The sequence below is a fragment of the Equus asinus genome, chromosome 1, assembly GCF_041296235.1.
Source record: "Equus asinus isolate D_3611 breed Donkey chromosome 1, EquAss-T2T_v2, whole genome shotgun sequence".
Taxonomy (NCBI): Eukaryota; Metazoa; Chordata; class Mammalia; order Perissodactyla; family Equidae; genus Equus; species Equus asinus.
Window position 1 is genome coordinate 112,371,012 of NC_091790.1, and position 23,122 is coordinate 112,394,133.

The 23,122-nt window shown below is 41.1% G+C and overlaps 2 protein-coding genes across 4 annotated transcripts in view; one reads left to right on the forward strand and one right to left on the reverse strand.

The window, feature by feature from the left end:
• The window catches only part of FAM185A (family with sequence similarity 185 member A), a 50,910-nt gene extending 45,089 nt beyond the window's left edge, over window positions 1–5,821 (reverse strand). The window contains exons 1-2 of the mRNA XM_044769428.2: window positions 5,281–5,821; window positions 2,402–2,511 (exon numbers count right to left, since the gene is read on the reverse strand). Of these exons, the coding sequence (XP_044625363.1) occupies window positions 2,402–2,511; window positions 5,281–5,641 (471 nt within the window). The 5' untranslated portion in view covers window positions 5,642–5,821. The remainder of the gene's footprint in view (window positions 1–2,401; window positions 2,512–5,280) is intronic.
• Window positions 5,822–6,127: 306 nt separating this feature from the next.
• CCDC146 (coiled-coil domain containing 146) overlaps window positions 6,128–23,122 on the forward strand; it is a 115,231-nt gene continuing 98,236 nt past the window's right edge. For 2 of the 3 annotated variants that reach the window (XM_014850479.3, XM_014850483.3), the window contains exon 1: window positions 6,128–6,263. The gene's annotated coding sequence lies outside the window, so the exon portion shown is untranslated. The other variant, XM_014850482.3, reaches the window with a different exon arrangement.

Genomic DNA, 23,122 nt, shown 5'->3' on the forward strand with positions numbered 1-23,122 from the left:
TTGTTGTTGTTAGTACTGTTGAGTCGACTCCGTCTCCCTGTGCACAGCAGAGCAGAACCCTGCCAGGTGTTCCTGTGCCATCCTCTCACCTTCCAGCGCTCTATCAGACAATGTTCCAGCTGCTATTCATAGGGTTTTCACGGCCAACTGCTTTGGAAGTGAGTGGCTATGTCCTTCTTCCCAGTCTGTCTAGTCTGGAAGCTCCCCTGAAATCTGTCCAGCATGGGTGACGCTGCTGGTATTTGCAATACTGGTGGCAGAGCTTTCAGCATCACAGCAACACGCAGCTGCCACAGTACGACAACCGACGACAGGTGGTGTGGTTCCCTGACAGGGAAACGAACCCGGGCAGGGGTGGCGAGAGCACCAAAATCTTAACCACTAGACCACCAGGGCTGGTGGAAGGGGCAGGTCTACGACATCTTATTACACAGATCAAATATATTTAAAGTCCTTAAAATGAGTGGAAGAGAAATATATAAATAGGTGATCACTACTTCGAGATAGTGATACTGTACCATATTTAAAGCTTAAACCAGATTATTTCACCAGGTGTTCCCATTTGTGAATTTAAGTCAGTTAAACCCTAAGATCTCAAGAATAACTCTCTTAACCTTGGTGTACACCATTAGGACCCATTGACCCAATTTTAGTTCTTGAATTTCCTTTTTGAGCTATTCTGTTTGTAAGGACTGACATTTTATGACCTGTATTCTTTCTCAGAGGTCTTCCAAAGAACAAATAGAAAACATACTTATTTTTTGAAAATATTCTATCTTAAAATTACTATATTGGTCCACTGGACTCTTGTAAATCTAAAATATATGAGATCTTAGTGTTCCTGTTTTTCACATATCCTATAATTTTTTGCTATTTCATTATCCTAGGAGTTATTTCATCATTAATCATTAATTATTCCCAACTATGCTAAAAAGTAGACTAAAATATTTAGACAATAGAAGAATGATGGACTTTCCTAGAAAGGCAGTTCTCAACTAAAGGGGGTTTTGTCCCCCCGAGAACACTTGGCAATGTGTGGAGATATTTTTCACTGTCACAACTGAGGAGTGTGCTATTGGCCTTTATTTAGTAGGCAGATGCCAGGGATGCCTTTGAACATCTTACAGTTCACAAGTCAGTCCAACAACTAAGAATTATCCGGTCTGAAATGTCAATAATGCCAAAGTTGAGACACCATTTTTCATTTTAAGCCCATAATGGCAAACAGAAGAAAATTAACAAAAAAGATCTTTCAGAATTATGAGATAAATCAATACGAATGCAAAGAGACAGACAGCAGCATACTAGCTTCTAATTTTGATTGTGAAATTGAAAATCTAAGACTCTGAGTCTTCAGAGGACAATATTCTAGATGAACTTTCTGAGACTCAAGCATTGATGAGTGAATGATATATTTCTAAGGACCAAAAGGAACTATGGTATTCTCATCCGGTTAGTCACTCCACATAAAGACTCCACTGTGCCATCTTTTACAACAAGAACCTAAACCATCTCATTTTGCTAAAAGGACATGTGATAGTATTCTTTAATCTTTTATGATATTTGTGCAACAAAATTTATTTGAAATGGTTCACATGTGGACAGATCCTAAAAGCAGGTGTGCAAACAAAGGTGGCTGGAACAAAACAAACGACATAAAAATTTAAAAATGCATCAAATTAATCGTTCTAATTAGTGTTTATAAATCTAAAAATGAAAATGTTTTGCAATTATGAAGCAAAGATGACTGATTTCTCTTCAACAAAGTTATATGCCATCAAAGTTCACAAAAGTATTGTTCTGAATATGCGAGTCTAAGAAGCACCATCAGTAATGATAAGTAATGATAGGTTTTACTATGAGAAGTGTATTTGAAATCACTTGGAGCTGAGACCAATCTAATTTTAAGAAAATTAAATATCAAAGTGTTATTACAAAATAAGATGAATCATTTGCTGTTTGGCACAAATACCTACTGAATCCTTAAGTAATGAGCTACCTGCTACATAAAAATGTGATTAATCAAATATTTTAAGTACATTTATAGTGCTTAAAGACTTTTCCTTACTCTTTAACAAATGGGTGAAAGTCATTCGTTAAAAGTAAAATTTCTTTAACTTAATAAGATCTCAGAATACTAAGAATGTACTATCAGTTTCACTGTACACTTTGAAAGGGAATCTGAAAGGAATATGAGGAAAAACTTTCAAAGCTGCTACAACGTCTGTACTTTCAGAACAGAAGTGATTTCAAGGCAAAATTCTTGCAAGGAATTTCTGAGTGATGAATAAATGATACTCAGTACTTTGAAAAATAGAATAGCTTTAGTTTGATTCTGAAGTTCATAGTTTAAGGTTTTTTAAGAAAAGAATATTGAAACAAAATTAGAAAATGCTTATACCTTAAGAGACTGTAAGATGCTGGTCCCCTGCTCAGTTTCAATTTTACAATTATCACACTCAAAATTTTGGACTTTTACACAGCCAGACCCTGATGACTTGATATTCAAGTCTAGAAATGAAAAAAGAAAAAACAAGTTAGTAATATGGTTAATGGGCTCCAAAGCACTTTAGCACCCCCTAGAAATCCACCTTATGGATTATGTCCAAAATATTGCTGAACCCTGGAGAGAGCATATGTGTCAGCAGTATTCACCACAGCAACAGGACCAGATTTAATGCCCTTTTCTGCCGTTTTTTTTTTTTGAAATAAAGCAGTTATTTATTTATTTAGTTATTTTGGGGAGGAAGATTCACCTTGGGCTAACATCTGTGCCAGTCTTCCTCTTTTTGCTGAGGAAGATTTGCTCTGAGCCAACATCTGTGCCCATTCTCCTCTATTTTGTGTGTGGGACAATGCCACAGTATGGCTGCTGACGAGTGGTGTAGGTCCATGACCAGAAACTGAACCTGAGCCCCTGAAGGGGAGTGTGCCTAACTTAACCACTAGGCCATGGGGCCAGCCCCTGAAAGCAGTTGTTCTGTTAGCCTATATCATCTAAAGAGAGAAAGTAACCTAGCAGGGAAGTAAAGGAGGCCAGAGACTCCAATTCTTATGGGCATTCCCGGGAAAGATCACAGAAGCTTCTTCCCCACTGAGAAAACACACACACACACACACACACACACACACACACACACACACACACACACACACACACACACACACACACACACACACAGTCTGAGTAAGAAAACAGCAAGTGAACAAGTCATTATGGTAAACTAGGTAAATCAGTTAGCCTATTCTCTCTTATATTCATGAAGATTTAAAGATTTGTTCCCAAACCTCCTCAAAATTAAAAGCTCATTGCAGGAGTAGCATGGATCAGTATATATGATCATAACTTAGGTTTTCAAATCCTATCTCTAACCTTTCTTATCTAAAAAATGAGGCTATTACCATGTAGCTATATCACAAGCTATTTGAAATAATAATAAATGGGAACAATTTTTTGAAAAACCTGGTACTAAAAAGTATTAAAAACACAAGATTGTGGATAAACAACAGTGATATCTGAAGAAAGTTTGGAAAATATGGAGTCACAGATGCCATCCTTGGTTGTCAATTTAAGGCATAATCTTAGGTGTGTCTGTATAAAAATAAAAATCACTGATATTTAATACCTAATCCAAATACATATTGATGATTTCCCTTAAACCAGACTAGAGAAATAAACTATGTTGCCCCAAACACAAACTACCGGGGCTAACACCACAATTTCAACAGCTGTGGCATAAAACTCAGCTTCTACAGTTGTGTGCATGGCAGTCTCTGCCTTATAAAGTTTTAAAATAACAGCCATATTTTGGTTGGATTCAATCTAAAACATATAAAAAGACAATTTTACCCGATACTTAAATGGATACAAACGTAGCTGCAAAACCTTTACCCAGCTAAGCAGTGTTACAACGTAAGGCTTGATCTAAGGGCAGCGCTGACAGCCACAGGAAGAAGGAAACACTCTAAACATACTCTACCCTCGTTAGGTAGGTAGAGAGGTGCAGACTAGACACCAAGCAGTGGTAATAAAACGACTCACTCACACACCCAAACAGGCAACAGACAGACTGGAGGAACAAGTAAGGACGAAGGAAACTGAATTATGCTAACTGTGGGGCCCATGGAATAGACTTATGGAAACAGTAAATTGGAAACGGGGTTCTGGCGCTAAAAAGAGGAATCAACTATTGGGGTTTGGGATCACCAGCATAGGGAGTTCTAATTTTATCTGTGCTGCCATAAAATTCTGCTTACCTCTACCACAACACTCAGTCTATTTTGTACCACAGTAACATATTGGCAAATCTTCCTCCCCACCCCAGGCTGCTAGATTTTGAGGTCAAGGTGTCTTCTTCACCCAGGCCAGTTAAAAGAAACCGAGAAGCAACAAAGCACAGCGGTTCAAATCCCGGCTCCACTGCTTTATAACTGAGAAAGAATTGGTCTGTTTCTTGATCTACCCCCACCAGAATGCAAGTTGCATGAAGGCACGGGTTTTTCTATTAGTTCACCCACAACAAATACCTCCTTTATGAAACCTGCTGTATCTCCCTTTCCTCCTCTGATTTGGTGACAATAACAGTATCTACTTTATCGTGCAATCCTAAGGATTAGAGATTATCTAAGCAGGGCTGGCTGCCTGCCGTTAGGATCATCAACATCCTCAGTCAGGCCCAAGAGGGCGGACAGCCTGTCGGACTTTCCTAGAAAAGCGTGTGCACACAGTGGCTTGCATCTGAGAACTAACAGGGAACCCAAGACCTAGGAGACACCCTGCAGGCACTACCAGCTGAAGTTCCCCAGGCAGTCCTACTGTGTGTTCCCCCCCAAAGCCTGCTACTCATGGAGAATTTACTTAAGCCAAAAATAAGAGAGATGTCTCAGGGAGAAGCTAGGTGCCTATTTGGAACCAAACACGTGGTCCAGGTGAGATGCGAACATCCTACTGACAGGGCTTTTCGGGGGCAGAGCAGGGGGAAACGTGGATGGACTGCCGCACCATGAACGCTCTATCAAGACATTTAACCCTGAGAAAGATCCACTTTGCTGTTGACAAAGCGCCAAGAGAGAACGTAAGGGGCTCAGCGGATGTCATCTGACTCAGATGATTCCAAACCACGTTCCCGTCCGATTCACAAACTTTCTACCATGGGGAACCTGATTCCTAACGACAGAGGCGGCTTCCGAAGGGGACACCGGTAAGCCGGCTGGACGGGCAGACCCCACACGGGGGGCGCACGTGAGCCTCGGGACAGCGGTGCGCGGGGCTTCACTTGCCGAAGTGGAGCGGCACGGCCACCTCCACGGACCCCCGCGGGTCGAGGGAGTCGGACAACACGGCCACCTCGCGTAGCGCCTCGTCGTACGCCACCCGCAGGCCGGACGCGCCCGCCGCGCTCGCCGCCACCAGCACGCGGTCGCCGTCCGGGTAGGCGAGGGGGTCCAGCGGCCTCACGGCCAGGCGGCACGGCAGCCGCGCCCGCAGCCGCCCGAACGGGCTCACCCGCAGCGCCCACTCCGCCGGGGCCTCGGGCTCCGACCCCGCGGAGCCGGACGACCGGGCCCGGCGAGCCCGGCACGCCCCACCGGCCCACACTCGGAGCTGCCCGAGCGCCCCGGCCGAGCGGGGGGCGAACATGGCGCGCCCCTCTCGTGCTGCCTCGGACGTCCTCCGCCACAGGCCACCCTCGCACGGCCGGTGGGCTTGGCCGCTGAGCGCGCTCAAGTCAAAAAGGGGACGTCTGCAACGGTGTGCTAAAGCAAGAGCACGACCGAGCACTACCGCAGGCCACCGCAACCGCCCGCGCGCACGCCAGAGCGGCCGACGGAAGGTCAAAGCTCAAGCTTTGACCCGGGCTCCTCGCCTAGCCCCGCCCCCTCCCAAAGGCCGACGGGATAGGTAGTTCTTCACGAGGCCAGTCGTCGAAGGGCTCTGGGCAGCGTAACACTACAAATCCCAGGAGGCAATGCGCACGGTCGTAGGGGCGGGAACCGCAAGTGTGAAACCCGGCTCAGAAGGCGCGCGCTCTTTGCCTCAAGTCCGTTAGCCATTGGAGGGAAGGAAAAAAGAAAAATCTACGTGAAAGTCAAGCTGACCAATGGAAAGCGCGGAAGGTGCGAGGTGGGCGAGGCTGTGTGGTTTCCTTGGATACCGAGGACGCGACTTCTTTGGAGAGGGTGGAGCTTTGAAGTGCGACTCAAGAGCTGTAACCCACAGAGAAAAATAGGAGCCTAAATAAGGATCGGGACGAAGGGAAGGGGTAAGAAACTGTGCTTTAAAGGTGCGAACTAGATGCAAAGTAGAGGTACCCTCAGGGGACGGTTAGCTCCAAGCTTCACTCAACTAGCGCGGGGTACCCCGGGATGGAGAATCCCTTGGTAAGAGGATAAAGAGCCAGACTGGGGCTTTTTAAAGGAACTCCCTCTTTGATGGCAAGTATAGGAATAGGGTTAGAGTCCTGCCTTCTTCCTGACTCTGAGTGACCTTAGGCCAGTCACTGGACGTCTCTGGGTTTCAGTTGTTCGCTCTGAAAATGGGATCAGTAATATCTTCTTTGTCTTGCCTCAAAGGATAATGGATGTGAACGCGGTGTACAGGCTACAAAATTGCAATGTAAATCACTGTGTTTTTATTTTAAGGATAGCATGACTGTAAGTTACCAGGAAAAACCTGAGAGATCAGGACTTGTGTTGACAACAGCATTGATCGCTCTGACTACAAATGATCCTCGGTTTTAGGGCTAAAATAGCAAAAAAGAGAGAGTCAGAATAATACAATGGGAAGATCGTGGAACTGATTATTTTCCTGGCTGTGCCATTAGTTTATCTGAGTCACCTGGACCTGTTTCTTAACCTTAAGATGTGGAAGGAGTGTACTAAATGACTCCATAAATCTTCTGTAAGCATTTTATTATTCTGTGGGCAATTTTAAAAATGAAAATAAAAAAGACTTATTTCCTCCTTTCTTGCTTCTCTCTCCCTTTCTGTGCCCCCTTCCTCCTCCTACAAATCCTTCCCTAAGTTCTTTAGCAAAAATACGCTGCAATAATGAAATGCAAGTGCTGAAACTGAATGCCTTAAAAAATTGAAGCCCTTGGCTCAATGCACTAACCAGAATTCCTGGGATCTCTAATGCTAGAGAGATGAGCTAAAGTCTAAGGAGCTGGGCTAAAGTCCTCAGTCCTCATAGGCCCACGTCACAGGGTTCTTTGCTAGCCATTACTTTTTAAAAAATTCAGTGTCTTAAGTTATCCTTTCCTCCTTTCCATCCTCCTAGTCCTTCCTGCCTCCTTATTCGTCCTCCTAGGGAAGGCTCGAGATAGGTGCCAGCTTTTAGTTTCCACTGGAGACTAGTTCTGTGCTGGCTTCCTGTCTCATTTGGTCATAATTATTCAGACTGATCTTCAAACTCTATTTTTAATGAAAACCCACCGGAATAACTTTGAAAAAGTCATTGGTTTAGGCAAGTTGAGCGTGCACTCAAATTTTTTGTACACATTCCAGATATTTTTAAATTAAATAGCAGTCCCGAATAGATAATTTTGTTTCAATGGTAGTTTTTCCTTTTCTGAGTCAAACCAAGTTAATGGAATTGACAACTGACCCGTAATTGTCTATGTGGCAAAATCATTCTTTTGCTATTTTCAGGCAAACAAAACTGAAGAAAATTGACTGAAAAATTACTTTTCTCATTATATGAGTTTGAAAATGGAGAAAATTATTGATATTAAGATCAATATAAAATATTAAAAAATCATTGATACTTTAAAAAGTCTAATGACTTATATATCATATCTGTCCACATGTCAATAATGACTAATAAAACACTAGCTTCTGTCTGTATAACATAATAGTTTTCAAAACATGTTCACATGTATCATCTCATGGTGTTCTCATAAAACACTCTGTGGATAGCAGGGCAAGTCTTATTATCTTCACATCCTTTTACCCCTCCACCAGAAGATCCTTCTATCTTCCTGACACCTTTGAAGAAAAAAGATTATTTATCAAACGAATGGAGAATCATATATAACTTTCCTCCCTTATTTGGAGTTTACTTGTAAGGTATTTTTACATCTTCAATTTAAAAAAAAAATTCCTATTGTCATGAACATATAGCACTGGTGGGAGTGTAAGTTATCACCAACTTTCAAGAGTTCAGTTCAGCAATTTGCATAAAGCACCTCAACAATATGTACATCCACGACCTGGAAATTGTACTTTTTGGAATTTAATGTAAGCATAAAATTAGGGATGCTCAAAAAAGTTTATATTTGAAGAATTTTGTTTTATAGGGTTACTCATGATAGTGAAGAATGGAAACAACCCAAATGTCCAAAAATAAAAGGGTGTTACGTAAATTAGTACACATCTGCAATATGCAACAGTTTAAAAATTATATTTTGAAGATTATTCAGTGATATGGGAAATCTTCCATAATATAGTTGTAAAGGAAAAAGCTAGTTTTCCTTCCATGTGTGTCGCCTTTACTCTCACACTACTACCACACTCCTGACATTTCACTTCTGACGCTTCTTGTCACCAAATGTGTGGGGTTTTTTCCCTACAACAAGCAATTCTCTTTGATACCAGCTGAGCGTCCTACAATTTAACTCTGTTTGACACTGACAGTATCTGACTCTCTGACACTCTCTATCTGACACTATGATAGTGTCAGATCTCACAGGTTAAGGGCTCAGTCCCGCAAGACTTCTCTCACCCACATCAAATGCCAACAGCAAGTAGTAGGTCCCTAGGTTACCCACAGTTCTGTCCCTTTGGCTGCAGGTCCGAGGGTCCCTGCTCTCCTCCTCAGGTTCAGTTAATTTGCTAGAGTGGCTCCCAGAACTCAGGGAAACACTTCCTCACATTGACCAGTTCGTTAAAGGGTATGATAAAGGATACAGGTGAACAGCCAGATGAAGAGATCCGAAGGGCGAGGTCTGGGAGTGTCCTGAGCGCAGGAGCTTCTGTCCCCATGGAGTTGGGGTGTGTCACCCTCCCAGTATGGCTGTGTTCACCAAACTGGAAGCTCTCAGAACCCCATACTATTGGGATTTTTATGGAGGCTTCATCCTGTAGGCATGATCCATCCTATCTCCATTTTCAACCCTTCTTCCTTCTCAAGAATATAGGGGGCAGGGCTGAAAACGCAAAGCTTCTAATTACGGCTTTTTCTTTCCAGTGACCAGCCCTTGTCCAGTAGCCATCCAGAAGCCCACCCAAAGTTTCCCCATTAAAACAAAAGATACTCTTATCACCCAGGAAATTACAAGGGTTTCAGGGGTCCTGTGTCAGAAACTGGGGACAGAGACCAACATGTATTCTTTTATTCTCTCTCAGTAATATTAAGTGAAAAGAGTATTGTATTTATAGTATGATCCAAATTCTGTACTACTAATAATATTAATACTGTCATAAAATTGTATTTAAAAATATAGTCCTTAGAAACATTCCAGAGGGAAATACATGACTGGATAACAATGGTTATCTATAAATAGTGAGATGATGAATTATTTCTTCATTTTGTGTGTGTGTTTTCAATAGTGGACATACATTACATTTAAAAAGTATTTCTTAGCATATATTGTTTCCTAAGACTAACTCAAATAATGAAATAGGTGGAGGATTTCTTCCCATCGAAATGTAAATACCCATGAATATTTTACTTTATTTAGTAAATTATATTCAATAAATGGACAGCAGAGGGCATGAGAGAGTCTTCAGAAAAATATAATCTAAAAAAGGGTTCTGGAATTCAGCTTAAGTGAAGGAAGCCCTAGGAATTTGCTAACTTTCTTAACTATAAACTTTTAAAATAAATATCTCTTTTTTTTTTCTTTTGAGGAAGATTGGCCCTGAGCTAACATCTACTGCCAATCCTCCTCTTTTTGCTGAGGAGGACTGGCCGGAGCTAACATACATGCCCATCTTCCTCTACATTATATGTGGGACACCTACCACAGCATGGTGTGCCAAGCGGTGCCGCATCCACACCCGGGATCCGAACCCGGGAACCCTGGGCTGCCGCAGTGGAAGGTGCGCACTTAACCACTGCGCCACTGGGCCAGCCCCAAAATAAATATATCTTGTGATTTCTTTTCTTCTTGTGAAATCTTGTAAAACTCAATAATTTAAACTAATTACTAACAGTACTAAGAAGTATTTAATGACTATGTAGGTAGTCCCTTTTGAAATCTACATGTTATTTGTTTCCATGCAGATGAGGTACAGGAAAAAGTTTGTTATTTAATGTAGTCAAATTTCCTCACTTAAAACATGTGAGAAGTTGCCTAGGTTCCACAAAGGTAGGGGGATGTGCGTACTCTGTACATTAAACCAATATGTATTTGTGTGTTATACATGTGTCTAAGATAATATTTATTACAACCAGGGAGTTTACTTGTAATAGAAAAACTTTAAAAGCTCACTCTAGATTAGAGGGTTTCTTTTAAAAACTTTTTTCCTTTTTCTCCCAAAGCCCCCTGGTGCATAGTTGTATATTCTTAGTTGTGGGTCCCTCTAGTTGTGGCATGTGGGACACCGCCTCAGCATGGCCTGATGAGCAGTGCCATGTTCACACCCAGGATCCGAACTGGCGAAACCCTGGGCCTCTGCAGCGGAGCCCATGAACTCAACCACTCAGCCGTGGGGCCGGTCCCTAGATTCGAGTTCTTGTGTGAAGCTGGTGCTTCATTCCTTTCTACAAGGTAGCAATAGTGTCTCAACAGTCACACAGTAGAAGCATTGACATTTCCCTCGAGTAGAAATTCTAATAACATTTTATATATTTTGAGGCTATGCCATTAGTTATGTATAGGTTCGTGATTAATATCGCTTCCTAAAAAAATTTTTTTTGTCATTAAACAATGACCATCTTTCTCTCTAGTATTGTTTTCTGTTTTGATGTATATTTTTATCTGATAATAATAATAATAATAATTTCATCCTTTTACTTCAAATCTATGACATTATATTTGGGACTTGTCTCTTATAAACAGAATACAGCCCGATATTTTAAATCCAATTTGAGAATCTGTCTCCACAGGTAAAGTTAGTCCATTACATTTTTTTGTAATTACTTTTACATTTATACTTATTCTTACCATCTTATAATGTGTTTTTTATTAACCTTGCCTTTTTGCCCTTTTGTTGTTGTTCCTCTTTTTCTCCTTTCATGTCTTGTTTTAGTCTAAATGTTTTTCTTTATTCTTCTTTTTCCTCTATAGTAATTTGGAAGGCCATTTGGATCTTTGTTTCTAATCATTATCCTTAAATTTTTAGCATACTCACTTGACTTAGCAGAAGTCTCATCAACCACTATCTCCTCCTCCTCTCAGACAATGGAACTCTTTGATGTCAATCTTTTCCCTTCTATCTTTCATGTCGTTTATTGCCTGTGTATTTTAGTCCTGCCTTGTTTTTGAAGCCACACAAGTAGTTATTATTATTGTTGTTGTTTATATTCAATGCTTATTTAACTTTAGCAACGTTCACCAATTTATCTGCTCACTTCTTTCCTTCTAGCTTCACTTTTGTTTTTACTGAAGTATATTCATTATACATATTCAACAAGAATCTGAGAGATTTCTTCAGACTTTGTTTGAAAATGTCTCTATTTTATCCTTACTCTTAAATAATAATTTAGTTGACAGTTACTACCTGTCAATTCTTTGAAGAAGTACAGTTTTTGTTAATGAGAAGTCTTCTGTCTATCTAATTTAGTTCCTTTGCAAAGAATCTACTTTTTCTCTTTGGTTATTTGGAGTTTTTTTTCCTTTATTTTGATAGTCTCCAATTTTAGCATTCTGTGTAAGTTTAATTCTTTTTCTTTGCTTTGTTTTAAAGTCAAATTTATTGAGGTATAATTTACATACAGTAAAATTCACCCTTTTTAAGTGTACAACTATGAATTCTGGCAAGGGTATACAGTTATGTAACCACCATGATGGTCAAGATGTCGAACTTTTCCACCATTGCCAAAAGTTCCCTTGTTCTCCTTTGTAGTCAGTCCTTCTCCCCCAGTGCCCAGCCCCTGGCAACCACTGACCCGTTCTCTGTCCCCACACTTTTGCCTTTTCCAGTATGTAGCCATTTGGCTTAGTATAATGTATCTGAGATTCATCCATGTTGTTGTATGTATCAGTAGTTCGTTTCTTTTTATTTCCAAGTTGAATTCCATTGTGACTGTACTACAATTTGCTTATACATCCACAAGTTGATATTTGGATTCTTTCTGGCCTTTGGTGAATATGAATAAAGCCAATGTAAACATTTGTGTACAGTTTTCGAATGGATATATGTCTTCATTTCCCTTGAATAAAAAACACATGAGTGAGAGGGGTGGGTCATTTGGTAAATGTATGTTTAACCTTAGAAGAAATAACTAAACTATTCCAAGGGAGCTGTACAATTTGCATTCCCACTAGGAACATGTGAGCGTTCCAGTTACTCCACATCCTCACCAACACTTGGTATTGCCACTTTTTAAAAAAAAAAACACTCTAATATGTGTACAGTTGTATCTCATTGTGATTTTTATTTGCATTTCCCAGATTACTAATGAAGTGAGCATATTTTCACGTTCTTATTTGCCATTTGTATATTTTCTTAGCTGAAAAATCTGTTCCTATCATTTGCCTGTTTTTTAATTGGTCTGTTTGATTTTGTGGGGACTGGAATTGGCCACCCCAAGACATGTCTCTTTGGCATGATGATTATTTGAGGCTAGTTACTTTGCAGACAGGAAAGCAACTGAAAAGTAGAATTTACTTACCCTTTGTAAGAGGCATTTACATTGTAAAGGAACTCTCCATCTGTAGAGATCTCTCCCTCTGTACCAGGAAGAAGGGGAGATGACCTTGTCTCTAGAAACTCTTAATCAATGCCAAAGGCAAGGACTTAAATCTGCATTTTGTTTGCTGTACTTGTGTGGTAATCTCCCATGATCGACTCCCCCTCCACCCCCAGCATCCTCCTTTGTCTTTAGATATTTAAGTGGTGGTTTTGGCCATTTTGGCGAGTTGCTCAGCTTGCCTGACCTCTCCCATGTATACATGCTATAAAGCTTTGTTTAATTTTCTCCTGCTATTCTGTCTCGTGTGAATTTAATTCGTTCTCCGGCCAGACGAACCCACATTTGGGTAGAGGAAACGTCTTCCTCCCCTACAATTTCTTATTATTGAGTTATGAGATTTACTTATATGTTCTTGATACCTGTCTTTTGTCAGATACATTATTTACTCACATTTTCTTCCCATCTGTGACTTTTGTTTTCAGTTTCCCAACACTATCTTCTGAAGAGCAGATATTTTAGATTTTGAAAGAATCCAATTTATCTATTTTTTTCTTTTATGATTTGTGATTTTGTGTCCAATCAAAAAAAAAATTTCTCGGGGCCAGCCCCATGGCCAAATGGTTAGGTTCACATGCTCCACTTCGGCAGCCCAGGGTTTCACCCGTTCAGATCCTGGGTGCAGACATGGCACTGCTCATTAGGCCACGCTGAGGCAGCATCCCACATGCCACAACTAGAAGGACCCACAACTAGAACATACAACTATGTACTGGGGGGCTTTGGGGAGAAGAAGAAGAAGGGAAAAAAAGATTGGCAACAGCTGTTAGATCAGGTGCCAATCTAAAAAGAAAAAAAAATTTCTCCAAACCAACGTCACAAAAATTGTCTTCTATGTTTTCTTCTGGAAGTTTTTTACTTTTAGATTTTACATCTAGGCCTATGCTCATTTCAAGTTAATTTTTATAAATGATACAGGGAACGGGTTGAAGTGCATTCTTTTATATGGGGATGTCTAGTTGTTCCAGCATCATTTGTTGAAAAGCATAATCATCCCAATGGATTTTTTAAAAAACATTTAGCAAAATTCAAAACCCATTCCTGATAAAAACTCTTGATAAACCTGGAAGAAAAGTGAACTTCTACCACCCAATACAGGCATCTATGACAAACTTACACTTAATACCATACTGAACGATAAGAGACTGAATGTTTCCTCCTTAAGATCTGGGACAAGGCAAGAATGTTCACTCTCACCACTTTTATTCCACATTGTACTGGAAGTCCTACATGGTGCTGTGGGGACCTGGAATTGGCCACGCCAAGATATGTCTCTTTGGCATCAGGATTATTTGAGGCTGATTGCTTTTGATAAACTGGGACAGGGAAGGAGGCTCTGAGGAATGGAACTTGCCCTTTGTTAGGGCACGTTTACATTTGTAAGGTAAATCTCTATCTGTAAAAGGTGCCTCCCTCTCTGTACCAGGAAGAAGAAAGGAGATGACCTACTCTCCAAAAACTCTTAATCAATACCAAAGGCAAGCACTTAAAATCTGCATTTTATTGTGCTAGTCTGGTAACCTCCTGTAACTGACTTCCCTCCCCCTCCCAACTTTGGCATTCCTTAAGGATTAAGCATCTTTCCTTAGGCTAGGAACCGATTGCTGCTGAGCTCACCTGTGACCTCCCAGCTCCAGACAATCAACTTGCCTCCTGCTATGCCCTCCGAGATAGCAGACCCACTGCCTGCTGTGTCCGTCAAGCACTGTGCTGACGGGGCAATCTTGTGACTATTGTGGGAGGGACATTTCAATCACATGTGAAACACCCCATTTGGGGGTATATAACCACTGTCTGCACCCCACTTCTTCGGTGCCCTTTCTTCCTTTGGGAAGAAAGGCCCTGGGCCATGGTTCCTCATAAAGCTTTGTTTAATTTTCTCTTGCTATTCTGTCTCATGTGAATTTAATTCGTTCTCCAGCCAGACGAACCCACATTTGGGGAGAGGAAATGTCCTCCTCCCCTACAGTGCAATAAGGCAATAAAAAGAAATAAAAGGAATCTACGCTGGAAAGGAAGAAGTAAAGTCCTTTTTATTTGCAGACACCATGATCATCTAAGTAAAAAATTCTAAGGAATATTGTACAAAGCTACTGAATGAACAAAAAAATTTCACAAGGTTACAAGATACAAAGTCAGTAAGAAAAATCAATTCTATTTCTAAGGACCAACAATGGCATTTGGAAATTGGAATTTAAAAACAATACCATTTATAATAACATACAAAATGTGAAATACTTAGGGATAAATTTAACAAAATATATGCAAGACTTGTCTTTTGAAAACCGTAAAACATTGCTGAGAGAAACTGAAGAAAATCTCAATAAGTTGGGAAAAATATCATATTCAAGGAAAATGAGACTCAGTATTAAGATGGTGTATCACCCCACACTGATGTATTGCTTCATTGCTCAGTCAAAATTCCAGCAGGCTTTTTTAAAAGTAGAAATTTACAAGCTGCTTCTAAAATATATATGGAAATGTAAAATACCTAGTATAGCCAAAACACTTTTGAAAACAGAACTAAGTTTGAGGACTTATCCTACCACATTTTAAGACTTATTGTAAAACCACAATAATCAATACAATGTTGAATTGGTGTAATAATAGACATATAAATCAATGGGATGGAGTAGAGAAGATAGAAATAAACCCACATGTACTTGGTTAATTGATTTTTGAGAAAGGTGCCATGATATTCAATGGGAAGAGGATAATTTTCCCAACAAATGGTGCTGGAACAGTCGGATATCTATATGCCTTGCACCCCCAACAAAAGAACATCAACCCTTACTTCACACCATACACAAAAACTTGAAATAAATAAAAGATGCAAGTGGAGGAGCTAAAACTATAATGGTTCTGGAAGAAAATATAAGGACGGGCCAGCCCGGTGGTGCAGTGGTTAAGTTTGCACGTTCTGCTTTGGCAGCCCGGGGTTCACCGGTTTGGATCCCGGGTGTGGACATGGCACTGCTTGGCATGCCATGCTGTGGAAGGCATCCCACATATAAAGTGGAGGAAGATGGGCATGGATGTTAGCTCAGGGCCAGTCTTCCTCAGTGAAAAGAGGAGGATTGGCAGCAGTTAGCTCAGGACTAATCTTCCTCAAAAAGAAAAGAAAAAGAAAATATAGGGAATAATCTTGTGACCTTGAGTTTGGTGAAGATTTCTTAAATAAGATACAAAAAGCCTGAAACATAAAAGAAAAAAATGGTAAATTGGATTTCCTCAAAATTCAAAACTTTTGCTCTTCAAAAAGACAGTGCTAAGAAAATGAAAAGACTGAGAGAGACTGAAAGGAAATATTTTCAAAACATATTGATAAAGGACTTATATCCAGAATACACAAAGAACAGGAAAAAAACCCTGATTTTTTTTTAATGGGCGAAAGCATTTGAAAAGACACTTCACCTAAGAAGATATATAAATGGCAGATAAGCCCATAAAAAGATGCTCACATAGTAAGTCATTATGGAAATGCAAATTAAAACCAGAAATTAAAAATTAACATTAGATATCACTACACCCATCAGAATGGCTAAAACTAGAAATACCGACAATACCAAGTGTGGACAAGGATGTGGAGCAGTGGGAACTCTTGGACGTTGCTGATGGAAATATGAAAGGGTACAGCCACTTTGGAAAACACTTTGACAGTTTCTTATAGAATTAAACATATACTTACCATATGACCCACCAATTCCATTCCTAGATATTTACTCAAGAGAAATGAAAACATATATTCATGTGAAGACTTGTAATTCAAATGTTCATGGCAACTTTCTTCATAATAGCCAAAAACAAGAAACAAATTGTCTGTCTGTCAACTGGTGAATGGCAAATAAATCGTGGTGTGTGTACAATGGAACAGCACTCAGCAGTAAAAGGAATGAATACTGATACCCACAGCAATGTTGATGAACCCCAAAACCTTATGCTAAATGATGGAAGCCAGAAACATCTATGATTCTGTTTACATGAAATTCTAGAAAAGGCAAGACTAGGTGGTTACCAGGTGCCTGGGATGGAAGGGGTGGGAATGGGAGGGGGCACTGATCATAAAGGGGCACGAAAGAACTTTTTAGAGTGATGGGAATGTTTGCGGCAGTGATTACATAACTGTCAATATTTGCAAAAACTCATCAAATTGTACACTTAACGTTGTGAGTTTTGCACATAAATTATGCCTCAATAAAGCCGACTGAAAAAAAAAATACTCAGTTCATGTTTCCCTTTTCCTCTCCTCCTCCTGGGCATGCAACCCAAGTTCAGGGTTATTAGGCAGCCTTATGGCTTCAGGATGGTTGTCTGACAGCGCTGACGCCTCCTGAGATGTGCATCCACCTGGGTCTCAGACGTTGGTCTCCATGCTGGTATTTTCTAAACATTCTGCATTCCATCTGGTTCTCAGTTGTGTGGTCCACAAAGCTTTCTGAAGCAGCCTTTTCCTCACAACGTCAGGGGCTCTTGGGGTGCAGCCCTCCCAGCAGCCTCCACACCTCTCCTGCACCATTCTGTGAACGCTCTTGGGCTGTCTCTGCCTAGTCCTCTCTGCTTCATCAGGTGAAGTACATGTCGGATTGGCGATGGGCTCTGGAACCTTGCCACTTCCCCCAAGTCTCACCTGGGAAAGGAAGCACCTTATCCCTCTGATGCTTTTGAATGTCCGGGTTCCACAGTTTCATTTCCTGAACTTTGTCCTGAGTGGATAGGGTGCCCCAGGGGCTCATGCCAACTTGTTTTCTCACCAACTCCCCTAGCTCCCCAGCTCAGAGAGAGGTTTTTTTGTTTATTTTTATTTTTAATTTCCTCTTCCAATATAAAGTAGGAAAATTGGCTTGGTAAGTAGTTTTCTAACCCTATAATTAATGTAAGAATCTTTGCTTTAGAGGAAGGAAAGCAATTGAGTAAGGGATGCTGCACAGGGGGAGGAAGACTGAACTGGAGATGTGCCTGGAGCCAGGGGCGGCCTGAGAACAGGAAATACTTACGCAATGAAAGGAGGAGGCTATGAAATTTCTAGACATGGGAGAGGGAACTTTGCCTACTTATTGTCTAAAGCTGGCTCTGCCCTGACTTGCAGTTGACACATATTCATTTAAGGACTTTTAAAAAATTATATCGCTCCCTGTCTCCCTCTGCAGTACCCTGTGCTCTATATTGTCTATCTTGTCATAGATTTAAACATCTCACAGTGAGATGTGAAGATGAGGCTTACCAGGACTCTCACACCAAATCCTAAGGAGTGCTCTGGGGCCAGTTCATGCTGGAGAGGACCTAGACCGCCTGTTCCAGCCCGTAGATTCCTGAGCTGTTTGGTCCAGCCCCAGGCTGACCTCCGTTTATTTGTTCCCTGTCAAATCATTTAAGACGTATTATACACGAAAGCAAAAGAACCAAGCAGTGGTGGAAGGGAGCTAACATCTATTGAGGACTATGTGCTCGGTGTGGGCTGAGACCTCACAGGCATTGTCCCATTTAGTCTTCACAAGGACTCTTAAATCATCTTGCAGTTAAGGAAACAGCCACTTAGAGGTTGAATATCTTGCCCAAGGTCACACAGGAGGGGAAGAAATGAGATTCAAGCCTAATTGATGAGTCAAGTAGTCATTTCTGTTACCCCATGCTGTCATCCTGGTAGACTAAATTAAAGCCGCTAATCCCAGTCTTAGATGAAACAATGGGAGAAGAAAGAGGAGGAGGAAGGGAAGAACCTGGGCTGTTGCAGAGGGAAGCGGTGATAGCCCACATTTCATGAGGGTCTTTGCTAAGGAAACAGACCCATCTAGACCCACAGTTCCTACTGACTTGGGTATGGGGAAGGGGAAAGGGGGTAAATGAAGGAGCAGGTTTGCAAGGTAATGAATGGACTAATTAGACAGGATATATAGACTGCTGTTGTAATGTTATGAATGTGCTTGCTGGTATCGTTGGTAAAAATTCAAGCAAAGACGATGGTGGAATTTGAAAAACATGCACGTTTTTGTGCCAGGAGTGAGGAGTGGCCTGCAATGTGAGAATTCTAGATTGCACGCAAACACATAGAATCCGTGCTTTACAGCCCTTCTGGAAGACTGCCAGCTTCAGACCTCCTTGGGCATTCCAGACCTCCCACGGGATTTGGAACTCCGTCTCTGCTCACTACCAGATTGTTTGGATACTATTAAGGGAACTGATAGGGCCTCTCAGGCACCCTTTGAATTTCTGAAGCCTGACTGGACTTGCGGAATGACTGTAAAGTTATTGCAGATATGAAACTAGTGTTTCTTGCCACACTTTGTATATGTCAAGTCTTTCCTTCAGCCTGTAACTATAGCAACAAGTTCTATAGCCCATTGTTTTTCACAGTCTGTCTTACCACCTCAGGGGCTGCCTTTTAACCACCACTCTCATGTGGTATAATGGAAAAGGGTAAGGGATTTGGGGCCAGTGGCTATGGGTTTGAATAAATGCTGCTATTTGTTGCTGTGTGATCTTGGGCACATCATTTATACTCTCGGAACTTCAGTTTCCTCATCTATAAAATGGAGATGATGGTTCTAATGGAACATGGCTGTTGTAAGGATTCAGTGAAGTAGTGTGAGGGAAAGCTTTGTCTACATTGTGAAGGGCTGTACAAATGTTGTTATTAGATGCACGGGTGAGTGACCCCTGGGCAGGCGTGCCTGCATCTGATGAGGGCGACCCGGTGGATATGTTAGCGACAAAATCACGTCGGTTTCAATGACAGTTCTTCCCTATCATGACACTACATTCTATACCCACTCAGGAATGAGTTATAGAGCTCCTTTTGCCTAAGTTTCTGAGAAGAAAGGGGAAAAAATATAAAAAGCTTTGAAGAGAGAGTGAGTAACTTTTCTTGGGTTTGTGTTTGGGGTAGGATGGGAGTGGGCAAAGGGAGGCAAATGAGTTGGGAGTAAGCCCAGAGCTCTCTCAGCATCCTTCCATCCCAGGGAGGGAACTTATCCTGTAGCAGAGTCTTGGGTTCTCCATTATGGCGGGCCATTTACAGGTTCCTCATTGGTTACACATGCATGTAGTTTAAGATTTCACTGTCTGATACTGTGAGCGTTTACTTTAAAGGCTGATAGGCACTTGGAGCTTCCTCTCAAGAGTTTGCTTTGCTTTTGTGTGTATGTATGTCTTTAATGAAAGGTAGTCCAAACCACATGGTAACTTTAATACTTCAATTGTGAGGCAAATTTTATCGGTACATACTGCAGTGGTTTTATTTTTTCTGTGCTGGAATCTTTTTTTTTTTTATGCAGGATTCTTCTTTGAGTAGGGTTTTTTCTTAATCATGTTTTCAGGAACAGAAAGAAGTTGTGGTTTGATTTGTTGGGTCTTTGAATGACAAAGCTTTTCTATTCCCTCTTTTTAAAAATATCCCCTGAAATCTGTATCTAAATCTTTAAAAAAATGTTTCAAGTCCAGTGTTAGTACGGTAATAATGGTTATTGTATAATTGTACATAGAATAAAAGGTCTGGACATAAATACGTGCAATCATTGTATCTGTTGCATTTAAGACTGCCAAGTTGGTAGTCTGTGATGAAGATGCGGCTGTTGCTGGATTAAGCGGATCTGAGCTAACTGTAGGCTGCATGTCAGAGGGGCTGCCCAATTTTCTGAGCCTGTCATATTGTGGACCAGAGGCCTTTCAAAAGCACCTTCAAATGTAGACTTTTAACGTTACCTCCAAGAGAGAACATACTGAAAATCACAGAGACGCACTCACAGGATTGAGAGGCACTCATGATAGAACTTTAAATACACCACAATTTGTGTAACCTGTTTTGTTGTTTCTATGTTTTTAAATAAATACAGGAAACTGAAACAAACAAAACACATGAGTGTCCCAAACTTCTCCCTGCCTGCAGGAGGTCTGGCTCTGAGTTACCATGGAAACAGTCGTGTAACTAACCTCCTGCGGCAGTGGGCTGCTGGGGAAGGGAGCAGTGATCATGTCTCCGGGGCGGCAGGAAGGGCTAATTGTGAGGAAGAACCCTTGGTTCTGTATGGGAGGAGGAGACAAATATCATGCTTGACTGTACGTTACACTAACACTTGTGTTCGTTCGGTGACAAGTCATATCAGAAGGCGGCATGGTTTCCTGCTGCGTCTTTCTTGGAGCAAGAACTCCACTTCACCTTGACAAAGCCACATCACTGTGTACATTGCCCCACTCTCTGCCGCATGGGGTGTTTGTTTTTCTCCTGTGGTCCTTGTAACAGTCAAAAAACATTTCCTTAAGAGTGCAAAATCAAAACAAAACGACCATCCCGTCTTCAGCAGTAGAGAAGAGGAAGTAGTGGTGCGTCTTACAAAAGAAGGCATGCCCTGCAATGCTGATTGCTTCACTTTTCTTTGTGAAGCTTCCTACTTTGGCTTTCTCCTTTAACTCCGAAACGAAGTGTGAGTTCAGTGCTCTTCTGGAATAGGACGAAAGCTTCTATTGACCTGCCTTTCTCGTTGGCGGGCCTTTCACTTTTCTGTGTCAAAGCTCAGTACATGTCCTCTCCCTTCTAGAAAGCCTCGTAAAGCCATGTCCTCCCTTCCTCGGACTCCTGCAGCACACCATGGTACCGTGTTGGTGCAGGCCCTCGTCCTCGAACCTTCCACTGGGGGCTGCTTCGCTGCAGAACCTGCTCTGCGAACAGCCGCCGCCGCGTGTGTGGTGCAAAGGCGCCCGGCTCCTGCCATCCACGCTTTCGTAGCACCTACTTCAGTTACATGTTTTCATTGATCTCTGCGATTCTTTGATTAATTTCTGTCTTGCCCACCAGTCTGTGAGCCCCCCTGGGGTCGTCTGATTTTGCTCACCACTGAGTCTGTCTCCCACCCACAGCACAGTGGCTGGCTCAAGCCTCGAGATTGTGTCCTTGCCTCCAAATTCGCCCCCTTTCCGAACCATTCCTCTAATGGTCACTAACATCTTTACAAGCTCATACCACTCATCTCTGCAAAAAAACGTAGTGGCTCCCAACACCTGTAGATTAAAAGCTAAATTCTAGGCTACACTCTGCTTTTTAAGCCTATTTACCTTCTGGAGAACATTGCTTCTTATTTAGGCTTATTTTGCCTTACCTTTATGATGTGGAGCTAGTTATTTCCCTGCCTTGCTTCCTCTTTAGATTGTAAACCCCTTGCCTCTTTGTAAACTCTTGGTCTTCATAAAACAACTCAATAAGTATTTGCTTAGTTGATTTTGGTATTGTAAAGACATAGTCTCTAGAATTACTATACTTGATGGCTATGTAGTTCTCCCTCCACAATGAATTTAAGATGTTTTATAAATATTCCCTTGTTTACATCACCATAGACTAAGAATGTATTTTATTCCATTGTTTTATTTACAGCTGTCAATCACATTGCCTGCAGCATGGTAATAATTAATACAATGGGCTTTGCAATCCTATATTAACTAATCCTTGAATATTTATCTTTTAAACTTTGTTGTCTACTTAAGCCCTTTCCAACCTCTCACTTAATTAGATTAATTAGTGTTTTAGGTTTTAATTCGCACGAGACTTTGGTATTTGCCTCTGTTGTGTTTTCTTCCTTTCCTATTCACTCTCCCTTTCTTTTCTAAGAGTTCAAGTTTGTCCGATAATGTCTATCTGTCAGGACTCTGTTATAGTGTCTTTTAGTTGCTTCCCTATGTAAACTGTTTTATCTGCTTTAAAATATTGAGAATGTTTTCAAGATAATAGAGGTTGAAAACTTCAGCAGACAGAAATTTGTACAAATTCAGCAGAGTACCTGTCTTTTGTTGCCTGGGTAAGCTGTATCACATTGAAAGGTGCAGTGCTTTGAGAAGATTGCCTGAACTTAAGTTTTCAAAGTTAATGCCGTCTTGATTATACAGATTCCAAGAGCCTTTAAAAAATATTTTTAAACTGATAGATGACTATACTTTGCAAAACTGTAACGACTGAAAGCTGGAAACCTTCCATATGTTTATAAACTGGGGATTGTTTGAATAACCTGTGGTGCGTCTATGCAAAGAAGGGCTGTGCAGCTGTGAAATGGAATGAGGACTATCTCTGTCTATTATTATGGCGTTCTTCAGGATATATTATTAAGTGTAGGTGTCTAGGTTTTGCTTCAAAATAATATGGAGAGGGGTGAGGGGAATGGGAGGGTTTGGATAAAACAAAATTGCTCATGAATTGATATTTGTTGAAGCTGGTTGATGGATACTTGAGGATTCATCATACTATTCTGCTACTTTTGTTTATATTTGAAATATTTCTTACAGAAA